We start from the raw sequence: 19,628 nt of genomic DNA on the forward strand, positions 1-19,628 counted from the left end.
ATATATCTGAAGAAAAATGACTCCCCTTTCTCAGAAATCATAATTGCCCGTATGCCACCTTAGCTATAGGTGGATTCTGATGGGCCCCTCCCTTGTCCATGCTGATGTTTTTGACTGGCTGTGAATTCACGGGTGCAGCGACCATGTTCTGTTCATAGGACAGCAATCCACAACATCCTTCCCCATCCTCTGGCTCTTACCACACGTTCTGCTCCCTGTGCTGTGCTGTTCTCTGAGCCTTGGGAGTGTTGATATAGATGTCCCATTTAAAGCTGAGCACATAACAGTCACTTAGTCTCAGCACTTTGGACAGGTATGAGTTTCTCCATTGACTACTGCTCACTGCAAGAAGCTTCTCTGACCAAAGTTGAGAACAGCACTAATCTTTGGCTATACACATAAATATTTTGAAGGCAGTTTGACAGGTCCACTTAGCAAAACAAAGGTAGGAGCTCCCCCTGCCCCAGATATGGGCTTTTCCACCAGGTTTACAGCACCAAGTGTGGATGCTCTGTGGAGCAGGCCTGCAATCCGACTCTGTACCAGTCAAGTCACGGTTGTACCTGTGGACACATCTTGCCTGGAAGGTCAGTGTTGCAGCATGCAGGGTGACCACTGGGTAAGTGAAGACCTTTCTGCCCCAGTGGGGTGCATAGCACCTTTCGGTACTAAGAAGTCTAGCCAGTAGGGGAGACATTTCCAGGTCAATTCCAACTTGAGTTTTCTGTGCCTTATAGCCAAGTGTGTTTATCAACAGGATTTTATCATCTAGTTTTGATAAGAAACAAAGAGCAACAGCACTAACCTACATTGTTTTGGTGGCTTCTGGGGCTACCATGACTAGCATTGAGATTTTCATTTAGTAACCTATGTCTTCTGGGTGAAACATTTATCCACCTGTTGAAGGTAGCTTTGTTCAAACTCCCCTGTTTTAAAAATGTTTTTCTTTTCAACTGGCTTACAAATTAGTGGGTTTCCAAAACCTTTTTCATATATCCTTAATTTTGGTTAACTCACTACTACCTCCCTACCCCTCCTCCCGCCACTCCCACCCCAACTTAAGCCTTTAACCCCACGATTCCCCTTCTCTGCTTTGATATCACACGTGTTCTCTGTTTCATTCTGTGTTTTCTTTCCCTCTTCCGGATTATGGGTCCTTTGTAGCTTCCTGACCTCTACAGACACACAAATTAAACACACAATTCTAACAGTTGGACCCACACATGAGAGAGAATGTGCAGCTTTTGTCTTTCAGGGCTCGGGTTGCCTGATTAGTATAATGTATTCTAGTTCCATCTATCTTTCTGTAAAGTTTATTCTTTTAAAATGATATAGAATTTCACTGTATATCTGTACCACATTTTCATTACCTGTTTATCAGGTGATGGACATCTCAGCCAATTCCATTTCCTAGCTATTATGAATATAGCAATAGTGATCATAGATGTGCATACATCTCTGTAGTAGGATGTGGAGTCTTTTGAATATATTCCCAGAGGGTCACAAGGCAGTTTCCAGAAAATGACCATTTTCAGTAAATAACAGTTCAGGATTTTTGAAATTTTACTAATGTAGTTGTAAAATACACCAATCAATTGGCACCAGAAATGTGGTACTTACCTGGTTAATATGACCTTTGATGATTAAATCTGGCTAAAACACTTTTTTAAAAGTTTATCAACTTTGGATGTCCATGTTGAATGAATCTCAATACTCAAAGATCATGTCAACCTACTGGTGGTCCTGCTCTGCCAGCTGTCTCTACTTCATATTTTTATGAAAGCCATTTTACAGTTAAAAATTTTAATTTTATGTGTATGGGTGTTTTGCCTGCATGTATGAATGTATGTCTGTGTGCCATATGTTTACTTGCTGCCCAAGGAGGCCAGAAGAGGGTATTAGATTCCCTGGAGCATCATGTGGGTGATGAGATCAAACCCGGTCCTGTAGAGGACCAGTCAGTGCTCTTAACCACTGAGCAACTTCTCTACTCCATTTTACAATTTTCTGAGCTAAAAACCAGTTCATAAGAATTAGATGTCTTTATAAAACACATGGGTTTGTGCTGTAGGTAGAAGCAATGGGAAAGATGTGTGTCAATTGAGGTGTGAGTGTTGCCAGGAGCTGCCTTGTTTTTCACTGAAGGGTGTTGTTTCAGATGAGGGCACGGAGCTGGTAAGTACTGGCGTGTATTTGTGCTGTACACTTTCTAGAAAGGGCATGGAAGCTAGTAAGTAACACGTGTGTTTGTGCTGAACAACTTCCAGAAATTTTTAACGGATGACTCTATGCACCGTTCTTTCCACAGAGAGCTGATATCTGAAGAAGTACTTTCATTAGTTCAAGAAAAATGTGATGTATCTATGCCAAGCCTCACTCTTGTTCTTCAATGTATGTATTTTCATTGTGGAGAAGCTATACAAGGTGGCTGTGTTCATCATTCTATGGTAAGAATTTTAGCAATATTATTTTAGCTAAGAAAGCCATTTTAGCTTTCATGACGTATTAGAAGCTTGAAAATATAAATTATACAACAAATATAATTTATGTAACAATTAAAATATGTTTCAAGAAGTTGAGACTTCTTAAATGTTACATCTTAAGATAAAAACTATAAATCTAAGATCAACTTTTAAAGAAAGTTCTCAATTGTTTAAAGATATTTTAATTCTCAGCTTTCCTATTACATTTGATAATGAAACATCTGATGGGTAATAAAAATTACTTTTAAAAATGCAAGTTAGTCTTTAAACCATGACATTCCAATAAAGGCCTGTAGGTGGTTAATTAGGATGCAAGAATATCTTATCTAAAACAATATCAGAGCGACAGCTAGCATGGGGTATGCAATGTTATGAATAGCTGAGGATTTGAATGCCCATATATTTAAGTGTTGGTTTAAATTTTTAAATGTTAAAAATGTATCACTATATCAAAACCAAATGCCAAGATTCTGTGGTTGAAACAAGAAAAAAATTCCAAGACAGCTGCACAGATCCTAATGATTTAGTTCTTTAGCACCGCTTACTGAAGTTTAAGAGCCTTACTGAAAAAAGGATATCTGTAACACTTTTAAATAACATCAAGTATGTCAGTTGTTATAGAGGTGTAGAGAAAAAGCAAGAAATTTAAAGTAGTCTGAGTAACAAAGTACAAGGTCTTTCAAGGGCAAATATCTTTGTAATAAAATTAGTTTTATACCAGTCTTTCAGAGTCTAGAAAATGGAACAAACTTGTCATAGCTTTCAGGAGGACTGTGAAATAGACAACTTTAGTCCAAGACTGTTTTTTTTTGTTTGTTTTTTTTTTTTTTTTTTTTTTTTTTGGTTTTTCGAGACAGGGTTTCTCTGTGTAGCTTTGCGCCTCTCCTGGAACTCACTTGGTAGCCCAGACTGGCCTCGAACTCACAGAGATCCGCCTGGCTCTGCCTCCCGAGTGCTGGGATTAAAGGCGTGCGCCACCACCGCCCGGCTGTTATCATCCTTTTAATGATATCTGTTACTGATTTTTGCAAATCAAAATCCCATAATTCAAAATTTTATTAATGATAACATTAAAATCTATGAGCAGTTATCTTTTCAATTCTTTAATTATTTTATATAAAAGCAAATCTTCCTACACATTTTTTTCCCTATAATTTTAAAGAGTTGGTGGCAGAAAGTTTATTTGACTAGAGGTATTGGGGATATGTCCGAGGAATTTCCTCAGTCCTTTTCACGGTATCCTTATGTCCTGTTACGTGCGAGTTTGCAGAGAGGAAAGATGAAGTCCATGGGATCACAGGAGGGGAAGCAGATCTCAAGCAGCTTTGTCTGGAGTCTGAGAAGAAAGGAGACGATGCAAGTACTGAATTATCATGAACTACTGACCAAAAGGAAACTGCACCCCCAGGTTTGTCTGTGGGAATTTAAACTAACTAGTTCAGCATATGTTTTAAGTGATCATCTTGAAGTTCCAGTCCATTTTCTGTAGTCTTCTTACTGTGTATAAAGTCTGACAGCATATTTTCATGCATTTTTCTCATTTCTGTTTTACAACTTGAAGGATTCTCTAGTAGGTAACAGTGTGGCAGATAAAACTAATCTCAAAGATGAAAATCAAAGTAACCCTGCTGTGTACAAGGAAGACTGTAAAGAGTCACATGATGCTAAGACCAAAGTAACTCAAGAAGAAAAACATTTTATATGCAGTAAGTATTAAAAATTACCACAATGATAATGAAATCAAACTTTGACACAGAAAAATATCCTTCATTTTATATGGATTATTTTATATATACCTTATCACCCAAGGCCAGATGCTGTCTGTGTTTGACACTTAATAAGTATGTGCTTAATAGATATTTGTTAAGTCAACGCAATCTTTCTTCTAGGGAGTCCAGTGATATCTATAGACCATAGAAAGAAGGGCAATCCAGAGGGCTCTGGTAATACAAATGCATTAATTTATGAGGGGCTGTTTTATTTCCTGGTTCAGTGCACTGGAAATTTCACCTTAGTCCCTCTCCCAGGGTATTTCTAAAATCAAACACATTGTTACTGAAAACTACAATAACTAATGCAATAAATACAATACAAATCTAGTCATTTAATGTAGGAAAGGATCACAGTTAGAGTTTTAGTCTCAGTGTAAGAGTGATTTAGTCACAGTACAGTAATTCCTGTTAGTTATTATAGACATGGGGTGCATGTAAAGAACGGCAGCCTGGGGTGAGTGGAGCTGATGACTTGACCCAGGTCCTCTGGGCTAGTCATTTACAGGTTAGAGTGCAAAAAACTGACTTAAATCTGCTTAATTTCTGTGTAACATTGCTGTGGATATTGCTCTGTATAAATAAAATGCTGATTGGCCAGTAGCCAGGCAGGAAGTATAGGCGGGACAAGCAGAGAAGAGAATTGTGGGAACAGGAAGACTGAGGAGGAGACGCCAGCCTGCCGTTCAGGAAACAGCATGTAAAGGCAACAGGAAAAGCCATGGAACACATGGCGACATATAGGTTAACAGAAATGGGCTGGGTTTAAATGTAAGAGCTAGTCAGTGATAGGCCTGAGCTAATGGCTCAGCAGTTTAATTAATATAAGCTTCTGAGTGATTATTTTTTATAAGCAGTTGCAGGGTCCGTGGGGCTGGGCAGGACCGGAGAAAACTTCGACTACATAACATAAGTGTCCCAAGCTCCAATCTGTGGATTCGTTTTGGTCCCATTAAGACAGATGTATAAATTCAGAGAAAAAACTAAGAAAAAGTGAGAGACTGAAAATAAAAATGAGAGACGAAGATGGATGAAATAGACTCAAAACTGTTAGAAATTATTAATGTCATTTTACTGCTAGGGTGAAATAAACTTAGAGATAAGTACCATTTTAAAAGGTATTCATGAAATAACATGTGGATCTTTTTTGCTGAAGAGGATGAATGTCATTGTCATAGGTAAAACTTTCTCAATCTGAGAAGCAGAGGTAGTTGATATTATTTTGAAATATTTTATTTTAATTTTATGTGTGTGAATGTTTTGTCTGCATGCATGTATGTATGTACACCACATGTATGCAGTGCCTGAGGAGGCCAGCAGCTGTTGGATCTCTTAGAACTGGAATTACAACTGGCTATGAACCGCTGTGTCAGAACCAGAGCTGAGTTCTCTGCAATAGAAGCCAGTGCCTTTAATTATTGAGTCATTTCTCCAGCCCTGAGGATTTTTTTTTTTTTGGTGTTAAAAATATTAGAGATCAGGCTGGAGAGATGGCTCAGCGGTTAAGAACACTGACTGCTCTTCCAGAGGTCCTGAGCTCAATTCCCAGCAACCACATGGTGGCTCACAACCATCTGTAATGAGATCTGGTGCCCTCTTCTGGCCTGCAGGGACACATGCAGGCAGAATACTGTATACATAATAAATAAATAAACATTAAAAAAAAATTAGAGATGATGAGACATGATGGCAATATGATCTCAAATGCCTTAAGGGAAAGTATGTTTAATGTTTGTGCAGCCTTTTTAAAAATAAGGAATATCGAATATTTTCTATGAAGTCAAACGGAAATGTATTGTATAAGTTCAGCCAGAAACTAACAAACTGGACTTGGTGTGTGTGTGTGTTCCCACATAGGGTACATGTATGAAGGTTAGAGGACACTTTCCAGGGGTCAGTTCTTTCCTTCCACCATGTGGGTCTCAGGAATTGAACTCAGGTTTTCAAGCTTGGTGGCAGATGCCTTACCCACTGAGCTATTTTGGTGGCCTCCAAAGCTTTGGTTAAGATTTATTATGTGTATGCATGCTAGTGACTTGGTTTTAAATTATACAGTATTAGACAAAATAAAACAAAGATGTATTTTTTAAATTAACTGGCTAAGAAGGCTGACACAGGTCACATGTATGTAATCCTAGCATTTGAGAATTTGAGAGATGGAGGCAGGAGGATCAGGAAGGGGTTAAAAGCCAGCCTGAGCTACATGGGACCCTGCCCCCCACTTCCTATACTTCTTGCCTCTAAACTTCTTATCTCATAAAGTGAGAGTAGGCATTAAGAATGTTGTTTGTTAGGCCGGGCGGTGGTGGCGCACGCCTTTAATCCCAGCACTCGGAAGGCAGAGCCAGGCGGATCTCTGTGAGTTCGAGGCCAGCCTGGGCTACCAAGTGAATCCCAGGAAAGGAGCAAAGCTACACAGAGAAACCCTGTCTCGAAAAACCAAAAAAAAAGAAGAATGTTGTTTCTTAATTAAATAAATCATTTGAGGGAATCTATATCATCAGGGATCATAATTTCATTAAGAATGTTGAAACAATTGTTTTTTGGCCAATCCCATTTTAAATAAATATATACTAACTAAAACATATAGTTATGAGCTCAGATAAATTGAGATACTTTTCTTTATTCCAAATCATGTGAAATTATTCTTTTCACTGTAATTGTTTTATAAAAGAATGTCATTTTCTTTCTGATTAAGGAAACTTGAAAAATTCTATTGTTTCTTATACAAGAAGTACCAAAAAACTACTGAGAAATATAATGGATGAGCAGCAAGCATCTCTGGGTTATTTATCTAGCCAGGTATAGAATTCTTTTGGCATTTCATTGCATTGCATGTGCACATTGGCACAGCTGGCTGGAAGCACAGTCATTTGATTCCATGTATTGATGTTTAATACCTACGAGGTGAGAAGCATTGTAACACAGAGCAATCAAGCAGGCCTTTGTTCAAGGGGGATGCAGCTTGGTGACAAGAGAACAAGCATGGAAAAATAGAAATAATCAGAATACTGTCAGAATGACATGGGAAGTCTCTCAGGAGAGAGAGCCTGTGAGCTGAGCAGTGAGAGATGAGTGAATGCTTTAAATGTCACAAAGCTGGTAAAGAAGGGACAGCATTCCCTTTGGGGGGTTCTTAGGAGTTGATACAGGGTGGGAGGGCTGGTGAGGTTGGGAATGAGTAAGGAAACCTGACTAAAGGAATCAGAAATTAAAGCTCGCTACACTACTGGCCACTGAAGTATGTGAGCAAGGAACTGTCTTCACCCCTTAACAGCTGGTGTGGAGGATGAAGAGGGCAGAGCAAAGGGAGGCGGAGAGGACGGCAGCGGTGCTGTGGGACAGTGAGAGCAGAGCGCAGGCGCAGACGGCACTGGGCGATGGCAGACAGGACTAGCTCCTAGGAGGTGCTGCTGGGTGGCACAATCACTACTTAGGCCTTTGTTGTGTTAGAACAGAAAGAATCCAGCCTAGAAGAGAAGGCATGCTTTTGGTTCAGAGAGGCTTAGAGATAGCGTTTATATAATTTAGCTAAGTACAACCTTGCCTCGTTTGTCTGTGTTTAGGTTAATGAGCTCATGAATCGAATTCTCCTTTTGACTACTGAGGTTTTCAGCAAACAGCTGGATCCCTTTCCTGCCAGGCCCGTTCAGTCACATGGTGAGAGTACTGGTATTTCAGCCTCTTCACAGTTCTGTTTTATTACTCAAAGTTTCTGGACAGCCCGGTGCACTGAAGTTTTAGAACGCACTGTTCAATGTTTCCTAACAGTCTGGATGGAGGACTAGTACCTGCTATTAGGCCAATTACACAATGTGCCCTTTCTAAGCTGAAGGACTTTTCTACTGTTTGAAAGCCATAGCTGTAAAATAATATTAGGGATCTGTTGAACATTGAGTAACCTTAGGTGCCGTATTCTGAGCACCCCGCCCTGGCATTTTATTAATAATTACTTTTCACACAGAAGAAAAGCTCCAGAGTCCCTCCCACCTGTGAAAAGTGTTTTGTTTTTTTTTTTAGATGTTTCAAAGTGGGATATAACACTTTAAAGGAAAAAGAAATTTAATACAGAAAAAAATACAAAGTTGACTTTTTTGCACTAAAATGTAACATTTATTTCTACATGTTTGTGCTTCTAAGAAAGTGCTGTGTAAATCTTACAAATACGAATTCATATAAAAATTCTAAGCAAATAAATATTACTGAGGCTCAAGTATGTGATCCTAAGTGTTTCTCAGAAGGGGGAGGGAACAGACAGGAACCGAACATCTCCTTGTTTCTTTATGAGGACAGGCTCTGTCCTGTGCTACTTTAAAGGACTTATTCCGTCACTACCTCAGTGGCAGTGCAAACTGTAGCAGAGCATGAAATCCAGTGTCAGGTTGCTCCTAACCTCCAAGCTGCTCGTTCCTTGGTATTAGTTTCCTCATCAGTAAGTTGAAATCCTTACCTGCCTTTCCTCACTGTGGTCTCCAATACCAGACAAAAAGCGACTCACAGAAGGCAAGGTTCATTTGGCTCACAGTTTGAACATCTGCTGCATCACTGCGGGGAGGCGTGGCAGCAGGAATGTGAGGTAGCTGGCCACTCTATCTGCTTTCAGGAAGCAGAGAGAGAGAGAGAGAGAGAGAGAGAGAGAGAGAGAGACAGAGACAGAGACAGAGACAGAGACAGAGACAGAGACAGAGACAGAGAGAAAGAGAGTGCTGGGGCTCACCTCGCTTTCTCCCTTTTATTCATTCTGGCACCCCAGTCCTTGAACAGGGTGCCACCCACATTCAAGTCACATCTTCCCTTCTCAGTCCAACCTTTCTGGAGACCTTCTCATGTGCACCACCACAGGTGTTTGTCTGAGGTGATTCTAAAGCCAGACAAGTTGGCCGGGAATCATCAAAAGTTCTGAAACACCCTGTGATGCACAGTAAGATCAGCACAGACTTGCTCTAATACCCTCAGATCAGGTGATGAACACACAACCCAAGAGACTAACAAGTTCGCTGACATCTATGGAAAGGCAATGGCAAAGTACATGCTCTGCTGTAGGTCAGGCCTCCCCTGTGGCTTCTCCACACCTCTGAGCATAGCTCCATTGTAGGAATGCCTCTTCACATCTCACCGGGCAAACCAGAAGCAAAGGGAAGGTGACAACTTTTTATACCTAGTTTTTTTGTTGCGTTGTTTTCTACAGATTAACGTGTGGTAAGCTGTGTGCTAAATGCTTGCCTTTTAAACCTCCAGTAAAACACTATGACACAGTAGTGTCATCATTCCTATGTTAGGTAAACATTCTAAGGCTTCCAGTGGTTAATCAATGGTTCCTGGCTAAGAAGTAAAAGTAATCACCTGAGGAAGTGATGCTCTGAAACTTGTTTTCGGACGTGGTGTTTGTGACTGAACCCAGAGCTGCATGCATGGTGGTCAAGTGATCTATCAGAAAGTTACCCCACCACCCCCAATAAGGATCTTATTAAGTTGCTCAGGCTGCTTTGAACTATGTAGTCAGGACAAGCTTTCCTGCCTCAGTTTCCCGAGTCATTGGGATCACAGGGTTGGAGTTATTTAATCACACTTATAACATGTACACTAGAATACCTTAAAATAGAATGTAATACTCCTTGGCATATTGGTATTACATACATATATTTACAATCCTCTGTGGAACTGAATGCTTTGGAGTTGGGGGGGGGGGCTACAGCTTTAACATTTGTAGATAGAGCACACACTGGCCTCGCTTAGTTTCTTGTTAGTGAAGAAAGTGATTTCTTCTTCCCTCCTGGTTATTGGTATTGGTAACGTCAACACACTAGAGTCTGAAATTTGGAATAAAGTAGTCAAGGATATGTTAATCACAGTTAACCTACTTATTCCTTAAGTTTTCTCCTCGCTAACCATCCTTTATATATTAAAGATAAACTTGGGTTCACTTAGATTCCTTGGAAAAGAGAATGCATAATTATACAATAAGTCTCCCAAATGAGATTTTAAAGATTTATTTTATTTTTATTTATGTGTGTGTGTGTGAGCCTGTGTGAGTTCATGTGCACCACATGCATGCAGGGGACTAGAGAGTGTTGGATCCCCTGGAATTGAAGTTACAGACTGTTGTGAGCCCCTATCTGGGTGCTAGGAACATAACCTGGGTCCTCTGCAAGAGTAGTTGGGCTCTTAATTGTTAATCCATCACTCCAACCCCACAATATGAGAACTTTAAACAATAACCAGTCACTAAAAGGGTATTATTTGTGAGGGGTTTCTGCAGCCCAAATTCTTTAATTCCTGTTCTTTCATATGTTTTCTCCTGAATTCTAAAATTGTGGTAATTTTTCATTTGTAAGAAGTTAAAGGCATGGTATCACTAATGGAAGCTGTAACAACAATTTCAGACAGCATTGTCAATTCTCTGCTATTAACTGACTGTCTTAGGTACAATTGAACGTTCACTAAATGACTCATTTTATTTTCCTAGGTTTGGATTGCACTCATAATAAAGATTCAATTGGCTCTGCCACCAAAACCTCTAGTGGTTTATATATAATCTTTCCAGAGGGATCTAGCTACCCATTTGAGGTAAGGTTTTCCCTTATTATACAGAATAAAGTAAACATCAAGCTAACTTTGTTAATATTTAAATTATAAATATTTTAATATTTACTTTTAAAATATTTTTGTCTTGAAAATTTTAAATAGATTAGCAAAATTTGCAGTTTAAAAAGTTTGGTTTCCTTGACATCTTATGCTCAGACCATGAATTTCAGTGTCCTAGTGTCCATAGTTACTCCTTTTAAAGGAAATCCAGTTGTTGCAAGGCTTTATGTTACCGTTGTGGGGGCAGAACTGTACAATATAAATCCTTGCTTCAATTAGTCAATGGAGACTTGATAACAATGATGTGCTGTGACGTGGGGCTTACAAAAGAACTTTTACTGTGCTTCCATCTTATAACTGCATTTTCTTCTGATGATACATTATTTTACAGTGTGAGAATTTGTTTCAAAAATTAAAAAAGAAATTAATAAAAAAGGCCTTTTACTTAGGCATAAGGAAGATTGATAAACTGATCCATGCTTAATGTGAATTATAAGAATTATGCTTTGTCTATCCTTAGTACTTGTCTGCTTGTATTTCTAGTAGGTACCTACTGCACACAATGCTTATGGACAGAAAAGACATGTGTGTATATACATATTTTTTTCTGGGTACTTTCTCAGTGTCTAAAAGATTTATGATCTTTAGAGTTTATCAATAGTCTATATTGTACAATAACAACCTTTCTTTGTAAGTAGATGCAGAGTTTCTGTTCTTAGAATTTTTACCATAATTCCTCTTGAAATTTATTGACAAGATGTCAAAAAATTAGGACTTAGGTGGGAAATAATTTAGAAAGTACCTGAGTCTCTTTGCCTACACATTCAGAACTGGATCTGAACAGTGGTGGAAGGGAGGCTTCTAACTTTTCCAAGAGCGGGTTGCATAATTACCTCTTCTGTGGAAAGAGCTGCTGCCTGAGCTTCCTCCACATTGCCTTTTTTCCTGTATCTGTGTGGGAAGTCTCTGGTAGAGTGGATTACTTTGATTTCTTCCCTGTTGTTTCTATGGGCCCCAGGCAGGTGCATGTCACAGTTTCAGCAGAGGCCCCTGTGAGCACTTGCTGGGTGGGCACAGTTCATGCTTTTGGTCTTGAAATGTCAGTCTGAACACCGATTTGTGCGAGGAAGAGAAACCAGGCAGACAACATATTTAACACTAAAAAAACAAAAAACCAAAAAAACCCCCAGCATTATAATTCAGAGAACAAAGTCATTTGTAAAGCAATCCACCTCTGCCATAGCATGTCAGCACTGTTATTCCTGAACTGAAAAAAAAAAATGTTTAGAGTTGAGGAATTATATGATAACCTAAAATAATACAAACAGTTATGTCTTTTTTAAAAAGTCACTCACACAAGGCTGCAGTTAGGTTAATTATGAGTTTGCCTAAGCAGTAGTATTTCCAGAGAGTTAAAATATGAATGAATTCATGGGAATAAAAACTTTCTTGTGTTTATTTTTCTATAGGATGAGTTCTATAATGTCAAACAATGAAAACAATGTTGTATTATTTTGGCATATTCTGGGCCCATTTTAGGTAATTTGCGACATGGATTACAGAGGAGGAGGATGGACAGTGATTCAGAAAAGGATGGATGGGACAGTTGACTTCCGGAGGCCGTGGTGTGATTACCTGGATGGATTTGGAGACCTTTTAGGTCAAATGTTATGTGTTGATGTTTTGTATTGGTGAAATTATTAAGGCCACTCCATGTAGTTAAAAGGGAGGTTTATAACATAAGTTATGTAATAATTTTATAAAACTATGATGTACATTACTGTTTTCTAAATAAGTTAAGGCATAACTTAGAAATGAAGGGATAGGTAGGTTGTAGGGTCTGGGGAAGATGTTGCGAAGTCCAGCTGTGTTCTCTGGAGAACTCTGCTCGGTCTACCTCTAGCGTCCAGGGTCCAGGAACCAAGAGAGGGCAGCGCATCTGGATCTCGGGTCTTCAGGGCGCTCTCTTGGCCCCACCTTGTAGGCGTGACAGTTACCGAAGCCTCAATGAGGGTTGGAACTTCCAGATCAAAGCTGGAATGGCTACCCACTACAGCTTTGCCTTTTCTCCTTCTTTCTGGTGTGTTATTTCTCAACTGTATCAGCATTAGTCAAATCTTCAGTAAGAGTGGTAAATCTACGTGAATATAAAAATATGATTTAAATTCTATTTTTTATATGCCAAATTATTTTTAAAAATGTTTTCAGTTAAGTCCTAGAAATCTGGGCTGGAGACATGTCTTAGCAAATAAGAGTCCTGGCTCCTCAAGAGGACCTGGGTTCAACTCCCAGCTCCCACATGGCAGGTCACACTGTCTGTAACTCCTGTTACATGGGATCCAGAATCTTCTTCTGGCTTCATGAGCCCAGGTACACACAAGGTGCACAGACACACATGTGTGCAAAACACCGATAAACACATATTTTAAAAAAAGATCTACAACTTTTTAGAGATGAATTGAAATGTGATTTGAGTGAAAATTCTCAGTTGGGTATTTGTTATCTGTACCCAGTAGCTTTGATAAGTGCTTCCCAATTGTTTGTGGAATGAGGAAAGAAAAAAAAAGGAGGCAGGATTGTCATAGACTTAAAATACAGTGAGATGTAGATAGAACCAAGGCATATGACCATTAAAGTCAAACCATTTAAATTGAATGCAATTTTATAAAACTATGATGTACATTACTATTTTCTAAATTTCAAGAGTGTTTTAACTAAGAAGATCTAGAGGCAGACACTGTTTTTTCAAACTAAGACTGTTTTATATTTAGTACAATTAAAATACATTGGGGATTTAATAAAATTTGCTGTTAGCTCTTAAATATGAGGTTGGAGTAAAACTGAAAGAAACTGAAGACAAGTAGAGACCATGTTACTAACAGCTCCATAGGAGCCCATCCTACAAGGTGTCCATGTTTTCTTGTACTTGTTCTTTTCAGTTCTAACAGGGTGGTAGCTAAAATATCCATGGAAAAGAACTTAATATCTTAGTCATAGCTTTCTGAGTTTTGATAGTCTGTCTCATTATCTTCTAACTCTCTGAAATTTTATACCCTGTAATTTCATAATTTAAGTAGGCTTTATCTCAGGAATGTCTGCATTTACTATAATCCATTATGGATATGGGGAAGTAGAAGGCCAGTGGCTAAAATGTGCATGCAAGAACACTGTCTGAATTAGGGAGTTCTGTTAATATAATCCACAGTTGTCTTAGAAATATTGACTCTAAATCTGGGGAAGCTTCAGTGTGGCCACGTTTTGTTTCCACTTAGGTAAATGGCAAGCTGCTTTTAAACAAAGAAATATTTATTTATAAGGACTTTCCAAGGTAGAAAAAGCAGTTTTAACCGAGTGCTTTCAGAAAGTGTTTCTTAAGGAGCAGGTGATTTGAGATTAAAACTCCTACATTTACTGGGTCATTTCATTTGTTAGTTGCTGTGAGATTTGAACACGTTTTCTGTTGACATGCCATAAAGGTAAAACTTGACTTTTTATTTAGTCTTTAAATTCACTTTTAAGTTGAATTTGGGGAGATAAAAATGAAACAGTTTGATTCTGTTCAGTCTAGTGAATTAACAAAATACGTAAGTTAGGTAACAGCCGGCAGCTGAGTTGAGCCAAGCCATCTAGTGTCCTGGTTATTGATGAGTCCTCTCAGGTATGGAAAAGCTGAATAGCATCAACCTTCACTAATAAAAGCTTGTTCTCATTTGAACTAAACCTATTAAAACAAAGCACTTCTTTTACAGGAGAATTTTGGCTAGGACTGAAAAAGATTTTTTACATAATAAACCAAAAAGATTCTAGTTTTATGCTTCATGTGGCCTTGGAATCCGAAGATGACACCTTGGCTTATGCTCCATATGAGAATATTTGGCTAGAGGATGAAACACAATCTTTTAAAATACACTTAGGATGATATTCAGGAAGTGCTGGTAAGTTTTTAATTACTAAAATGACATAAAAATTGAGGTATCACTTGCCTAGTGTTACATAGAAATAAGGCAGGACATATGATGATGGCATATAGCTGATGACGATAGATTAGAGAACAATATGCAAGTCTGAAAGTCTGTGGTGCCCACCTTGCTTAATGACCTTGGAGTGTTTGTGTCCTTTAAAGCAGTTTACTGAGACCCTGGTGGTCTTGTGGGCAGAGGCCCCGAGGCAGGCTGGGTAAGCAGCATTCCTATTTTCAGGCTCAGGGAGTAACAGCTTTCCAACTTTGTCAGTGAAGAAACCTGAAAGAGAAGGTGTCTGGTCCAAGACCTGTGGCTCACACCTCTTCCATCCAATCCTAGTCCACAAAGACACCCAAACAAGTTTTTTACTCTCCCTTGATGCAGTCCCCAAAATTTAACTCATCAGGACTTCAGAATACTTGATGATGACTTTGTATTTTGGAGCTGAATTTTAAAGACATTTGAGTGAAGAAATACTAAATCCTGTTCCCCTGTTTTTTTCCTGATGGTGTACTTGTTGGTTATATATATTAGTGTTAGAAGTTAACAATGAATGCTCTGTATATCTTGACTGTCAACTAATGTTGGCACAGAGGGAAACATAAAAAACACTGAAAACAGAAGACTGATAGAACTTTAGCTTTAAAGAGAATGTGAGAATGATTGCAACCAGGAGACTTTTGTGGGAGGATGGATAGGTTCCAAAATGAGGCGAACATTAAAGCTTCTCGGAAATAAATATTCCTGCAGAATCTAGTTCAGTCACTTCAGGCCAGGAGGATATGCCGGCATCCTGAGAACTGCAGACTCAGACTTGGAAGAAAGGACGGGTTTTTGGCAAGTGACTGTTGGCAAATGGGGCAGCTTGTATCACAGCATAGACAAGGAGATAGATGGCCGGCAGAGGGGCTGCTTGGTGTGGCTGGATTCATGGCATATTAGTGGGGTTGGTCTTGAGACATTAGGTGAAAGTTGAAAATCAAGTACAGATAGCTATGGGAAAGCTTAAAGGGTTTTATATAAAGTTTTCAGTGTTTACTTCCAAAGTGCAAAGAATTGCTCAACATGGAGCATGCCATGTCAGGAAGCTTATGTGGAGATCTCTAAAAGATGATTATGCTTTTGTTAGAGGATGTTTTATTTTCATTATAGAGCTCTTAAAGTTCCATGGCCATTAAGTAGCTTTTAACTGTTGATCAAGTTATACAGTTAAATTAAGAAAAGGAAAAGGTATAATGTAGATAGATATGCAGATAAAATGTGATCAGATACAAATTTGACATTGAGCTTGATTCAGAAATATAAATATGAAACTTGAACATTTGAGCAGGACCATTGTTTCATAAGAAGTAGAAAAGGGCTAGGGAGATGCTCAGTCAGTGAAGTGTCCACTTCACAGGCACAAAGGCCTGAGTTCAGATTCCCAGAACCCACAGAAAAACTGTGTATTACAGTGCAAGCCTTGGAGCATTAGGGACAGGCAGATCCTTGAAGCCCATTGATTAGCTGGCCTAGCCTAACAAATGAGTCAGAAAATAAAAGATGGACAATGATCAAGGAAAGAGACATTGGGCCTACACACACACACACACACACACACACACACACACACACACACACACACACACACACACACCCCAGATATTTCTGATAGTAAAACTTGAGAGAAACTTCTGTGGTCTCTCAGAGAAAGCAGCATTGTAGCTTTGTCTTTCAGGTGACTAAAATACCTAACAGAGACAACTTAAGGGAAGAGTGCTTATTGTGACTGACAGTCCTGGAGCTATTTCAGGGAGGTTGTGGTGGAGAGCAGTTCACATCTGATGGCTCAGTAGAGAACGGTAGAGACAAGACGTAGCGCTAAGGTTGTTGCCAGTGACCCACTTCTACCCGTGCCTCCCTGTTGTCATTTCACTATCGCTCAGTAATGCCTCTGTGTGATGGCTCCATCAAGGAAGCCACCCACTCACTCATGACGTCAGAGTCCTTTTGATATGACTCTCCAGAAATGCATCCCAGGCCCATCCAGAGGTGTGCTTTGTCAATCTTCTATCTAAAGATGATGAAGGTTAGTGGTCAATCAGTTAAGTTCTGAGAGCCATGCTTATAGCAAATGTGGTGGGTATATTCTAATGGAATTTACACAGGAATCATTTGTGTGTGTGTGTGTGTGTGTGTGCGTGTGCGTGTGCGTGTGCGAGTGCGCGCGCGCGTTTAAAAAGAGTGACTCAGTGTAATCCATTGAGAAGTCATCTGGTGTAGATTTTTCTGATGTTGAACTTTGTCAGTGGAGACTGTTCATGTCATGGTCATGGAATTTAGGCACTGCTCCCTAGATGAATTGCAGATTTTTAAAAATTGCATTTTATTGATTTATTTTGCATGTGTGTGTGGGTACATGCATGCCACAGTACATGTGTTTAGGTCAGAGAACAACTTAGGGAGTCAGTTCTCTCCTTCCATTATGTGAGTTCTGGAAATTGAATCCAGGCCATCAGGCTTGGTAGCAAGTGTTTTTACCCTTTGAGTCATTTTTCTGACCACACTGGGTGAACTTTGAAGGTACCGCAGAGCACGGATGATGAAAATTATGTTGCATTCGCAGATACACACTTCAGTCTGTGTGTGTCTTTGTGTGTCACTATGCAGAGTCAGGGACTTCACTAGCCAGTGGAGCTGGGCTTATGGTAGATCACACTAATGAAGTTCTTAAGGCTCCCCAAAATATTTACCTCAAGAGATCCCAAACGTTCAGAAGCATAATGAACAATACAGGTTTGGGCTTCCTAGATACTTCCCATAGCTTCTCTTTTAGCTGAACATATTAGTCAAAAATTCATGTAGGTATGAATCCACTAAGAATCTTTTAACTTCATGGAATAAAAACAAAATGTAGTTCCTGAGCCTGCAGTTTAAGTTTTAGCTAGATTATTTTGGCCAAGAAAGTTAGTCCTTGAAGGATCTGGTGAAAATCAGGCATGCTAGTCATACAGTGTTCAGAATAAGTTCTTTAAAAATGATCAGTCTACACAGAATGTCAAGAACCATGAAAGCACAACTCCACAGTACATCGGAAATTGTCATGAGTGCATTAGGCATGTTACAGGACACTACATCCGTGTTTGAAAACAATGGTGCAATTGCGAATCTGATATCGTTGAGGGCAAATGCTTCACCTGCATCCATAATTGTCTTCCTAAAGTAGAAACCTACCATGGCGGTGGTGCTGAAGAGTCGGCTCACTGGTTAAGAGTATTTGCCATTCTTTCAGTAGACCAGCTTCAAAGCCCAGCACTCACATGGGGCTCACAACTGTCTGGTATTCCAGTTCCAGGGGATCCAACACTCTGGCCTCTGTGAGCACTCCATGCATGTGGTTCACAGACACGTATGCAGGCCAACCAATTATACACATAAAATAAAAAATAAAAAGAATGTTAAAAACTCATTATGTAACAAAAAGAAAACATACAGTGTGTAAGTTATTTTCTTTTTTAAAAAAAATTATCAGTCACCATGCAGATCACCTTCAAGTATGACAGACACATGCACCATAATCTGATTTTGTTTGTCTAGCCAAGTTCCCATGCTGGTTGGTCTGTCCATTTAAAGACATATGCCAATTCTTCACAAGGTTTTGGCACATTGTGTGAGAGAGATTTTAAGAGGACAAATAGTAGAAAAATTGTTGATATCTGTTTCTAGATGCAGCATTTCTGTATAACTGGATGGTAATAGTTGAGTGAAATAATAAAAATTCTCTGAATCACCTTTTTGAAAATAATCCATTTTATGCAGGTGATGCATTCCAGGGCTTCAGAAAAGATGATAACCAGAATGCAATGCCTTTCAGCACCTCAGATGTTGATAATGATGGATGCCACCCTGCTTGCCTGGTCAATAATCAGTCAGTGAAGAGCTGTAGTCACCTCCATAACAACACTGGCTGGTGGTTCAACCAGTGTGGCCTCACGAACTTGAATGGTGTCCATCATGTTCCTGGAAAATTGCATGCAACTGGCATTCAGTGGGGTACATGGACCAAAAACAACTCAGTTGTCAGGATTAAATCTGTTTCAATGAAGATTAGAAGAACTTACAACCCATATTTTAAGTAATCTTATTTTAAATTGCAGCACAATTTCCATAGTTACTTTTGAAAACATACTAAATTTTTTTTACATCGTTTCTTATTTAGAGTTTAGTATTAGCTAAAAATTGAATATAGATGGCATGTTAGTGTTATGGGTTTAATTAGTAAACCCATTTTGTAGCACTTATAAAAGCAATCATGGCATATCATGGTATGTTTTCTGTTGACTATATTAACATTATGTGATTGCTTGCAAGATGCATAGTGTTTTTAAAGGAACTTGCCTTCTGTTTGAGCATGTAAACCATAGTAAGTTGTTAGAAAAACTGAGGAGAGAATCTTAATTACTTCTATATCTGTATGCTTACTTACATAATTTACAGATAATTTCTTCGGAAGACAGTTACAAGAAGCAACATATGTGGGTTGATACATTAACACCACAGGGTTAAAAAATTTTACCGAGTGATACCATAATATTTTAAAACTGGTAAGAATTTGCTGCTAAAATAAAATCTTGCATATTTTATTATGAATAATAATTTTGTTTTTATTTGTAGTATATTTACTATACAAATGCCCTGATTAGTTGCATTCTAGAATACTTGTATTTTAAATATTTTTAATTATAATTTTTAATGTTTGTTTTTTTAAAGTTTTACTTGGTTACTCAGCCATGCCTAGAACTCACTATATGGCCCATACTATCTTGGAAGTCACCATGTAGTTTAGGCTG

General features: G+C 38.8%; 1 protein-coding gene across 1 annotated transcript; it reads left to right on the forward strand.

Annotated features, from left to right (window-relative positions):
- Positions 1 to 2,355: 2,355 nt before the first annotated feature.
- On the forward strand, positions 2,356 to 19,331 carry Angptl5 (angiopoietin like 5). Its single transcript, XM_052726806.1, is given in 9 exon segments — positions 2,356 to 2,401; positions 2,404 to 2,447; positions 4,045 to 4,189; positions 6,951 to 7,054; positions 7,819 to 7,912; positions 10,719 to 10,819; positions 12,377 to 12,497; positions 14,587 to 14,772; positions 18,598 to 19,331. Coding segments are annotated over 9 exon segments (1,161 nt in total). The 3' UTR covers positions 18,918 to 19,331.
- Positions 19,332 to 19,628: the final 297 nt, after the last annotated feature.

This window comes from Peromyscus californicus, unplaced genomic scaffold (genome assembly GCF_007827085.1).
Source record: "Peromyscus californicus insignis strain IS unplaced genomic scaffold, ASM782708v3 Scaffold_11__1_contigs__length_118956290, whole genome shotgun sequence".
Classification (NCBI taxonomy): Eukaryota; Metazoa; Chordata; class Mammalia; order Rodentia; family Cricetidae; genus Peromyscus; species Peromyscus californicus.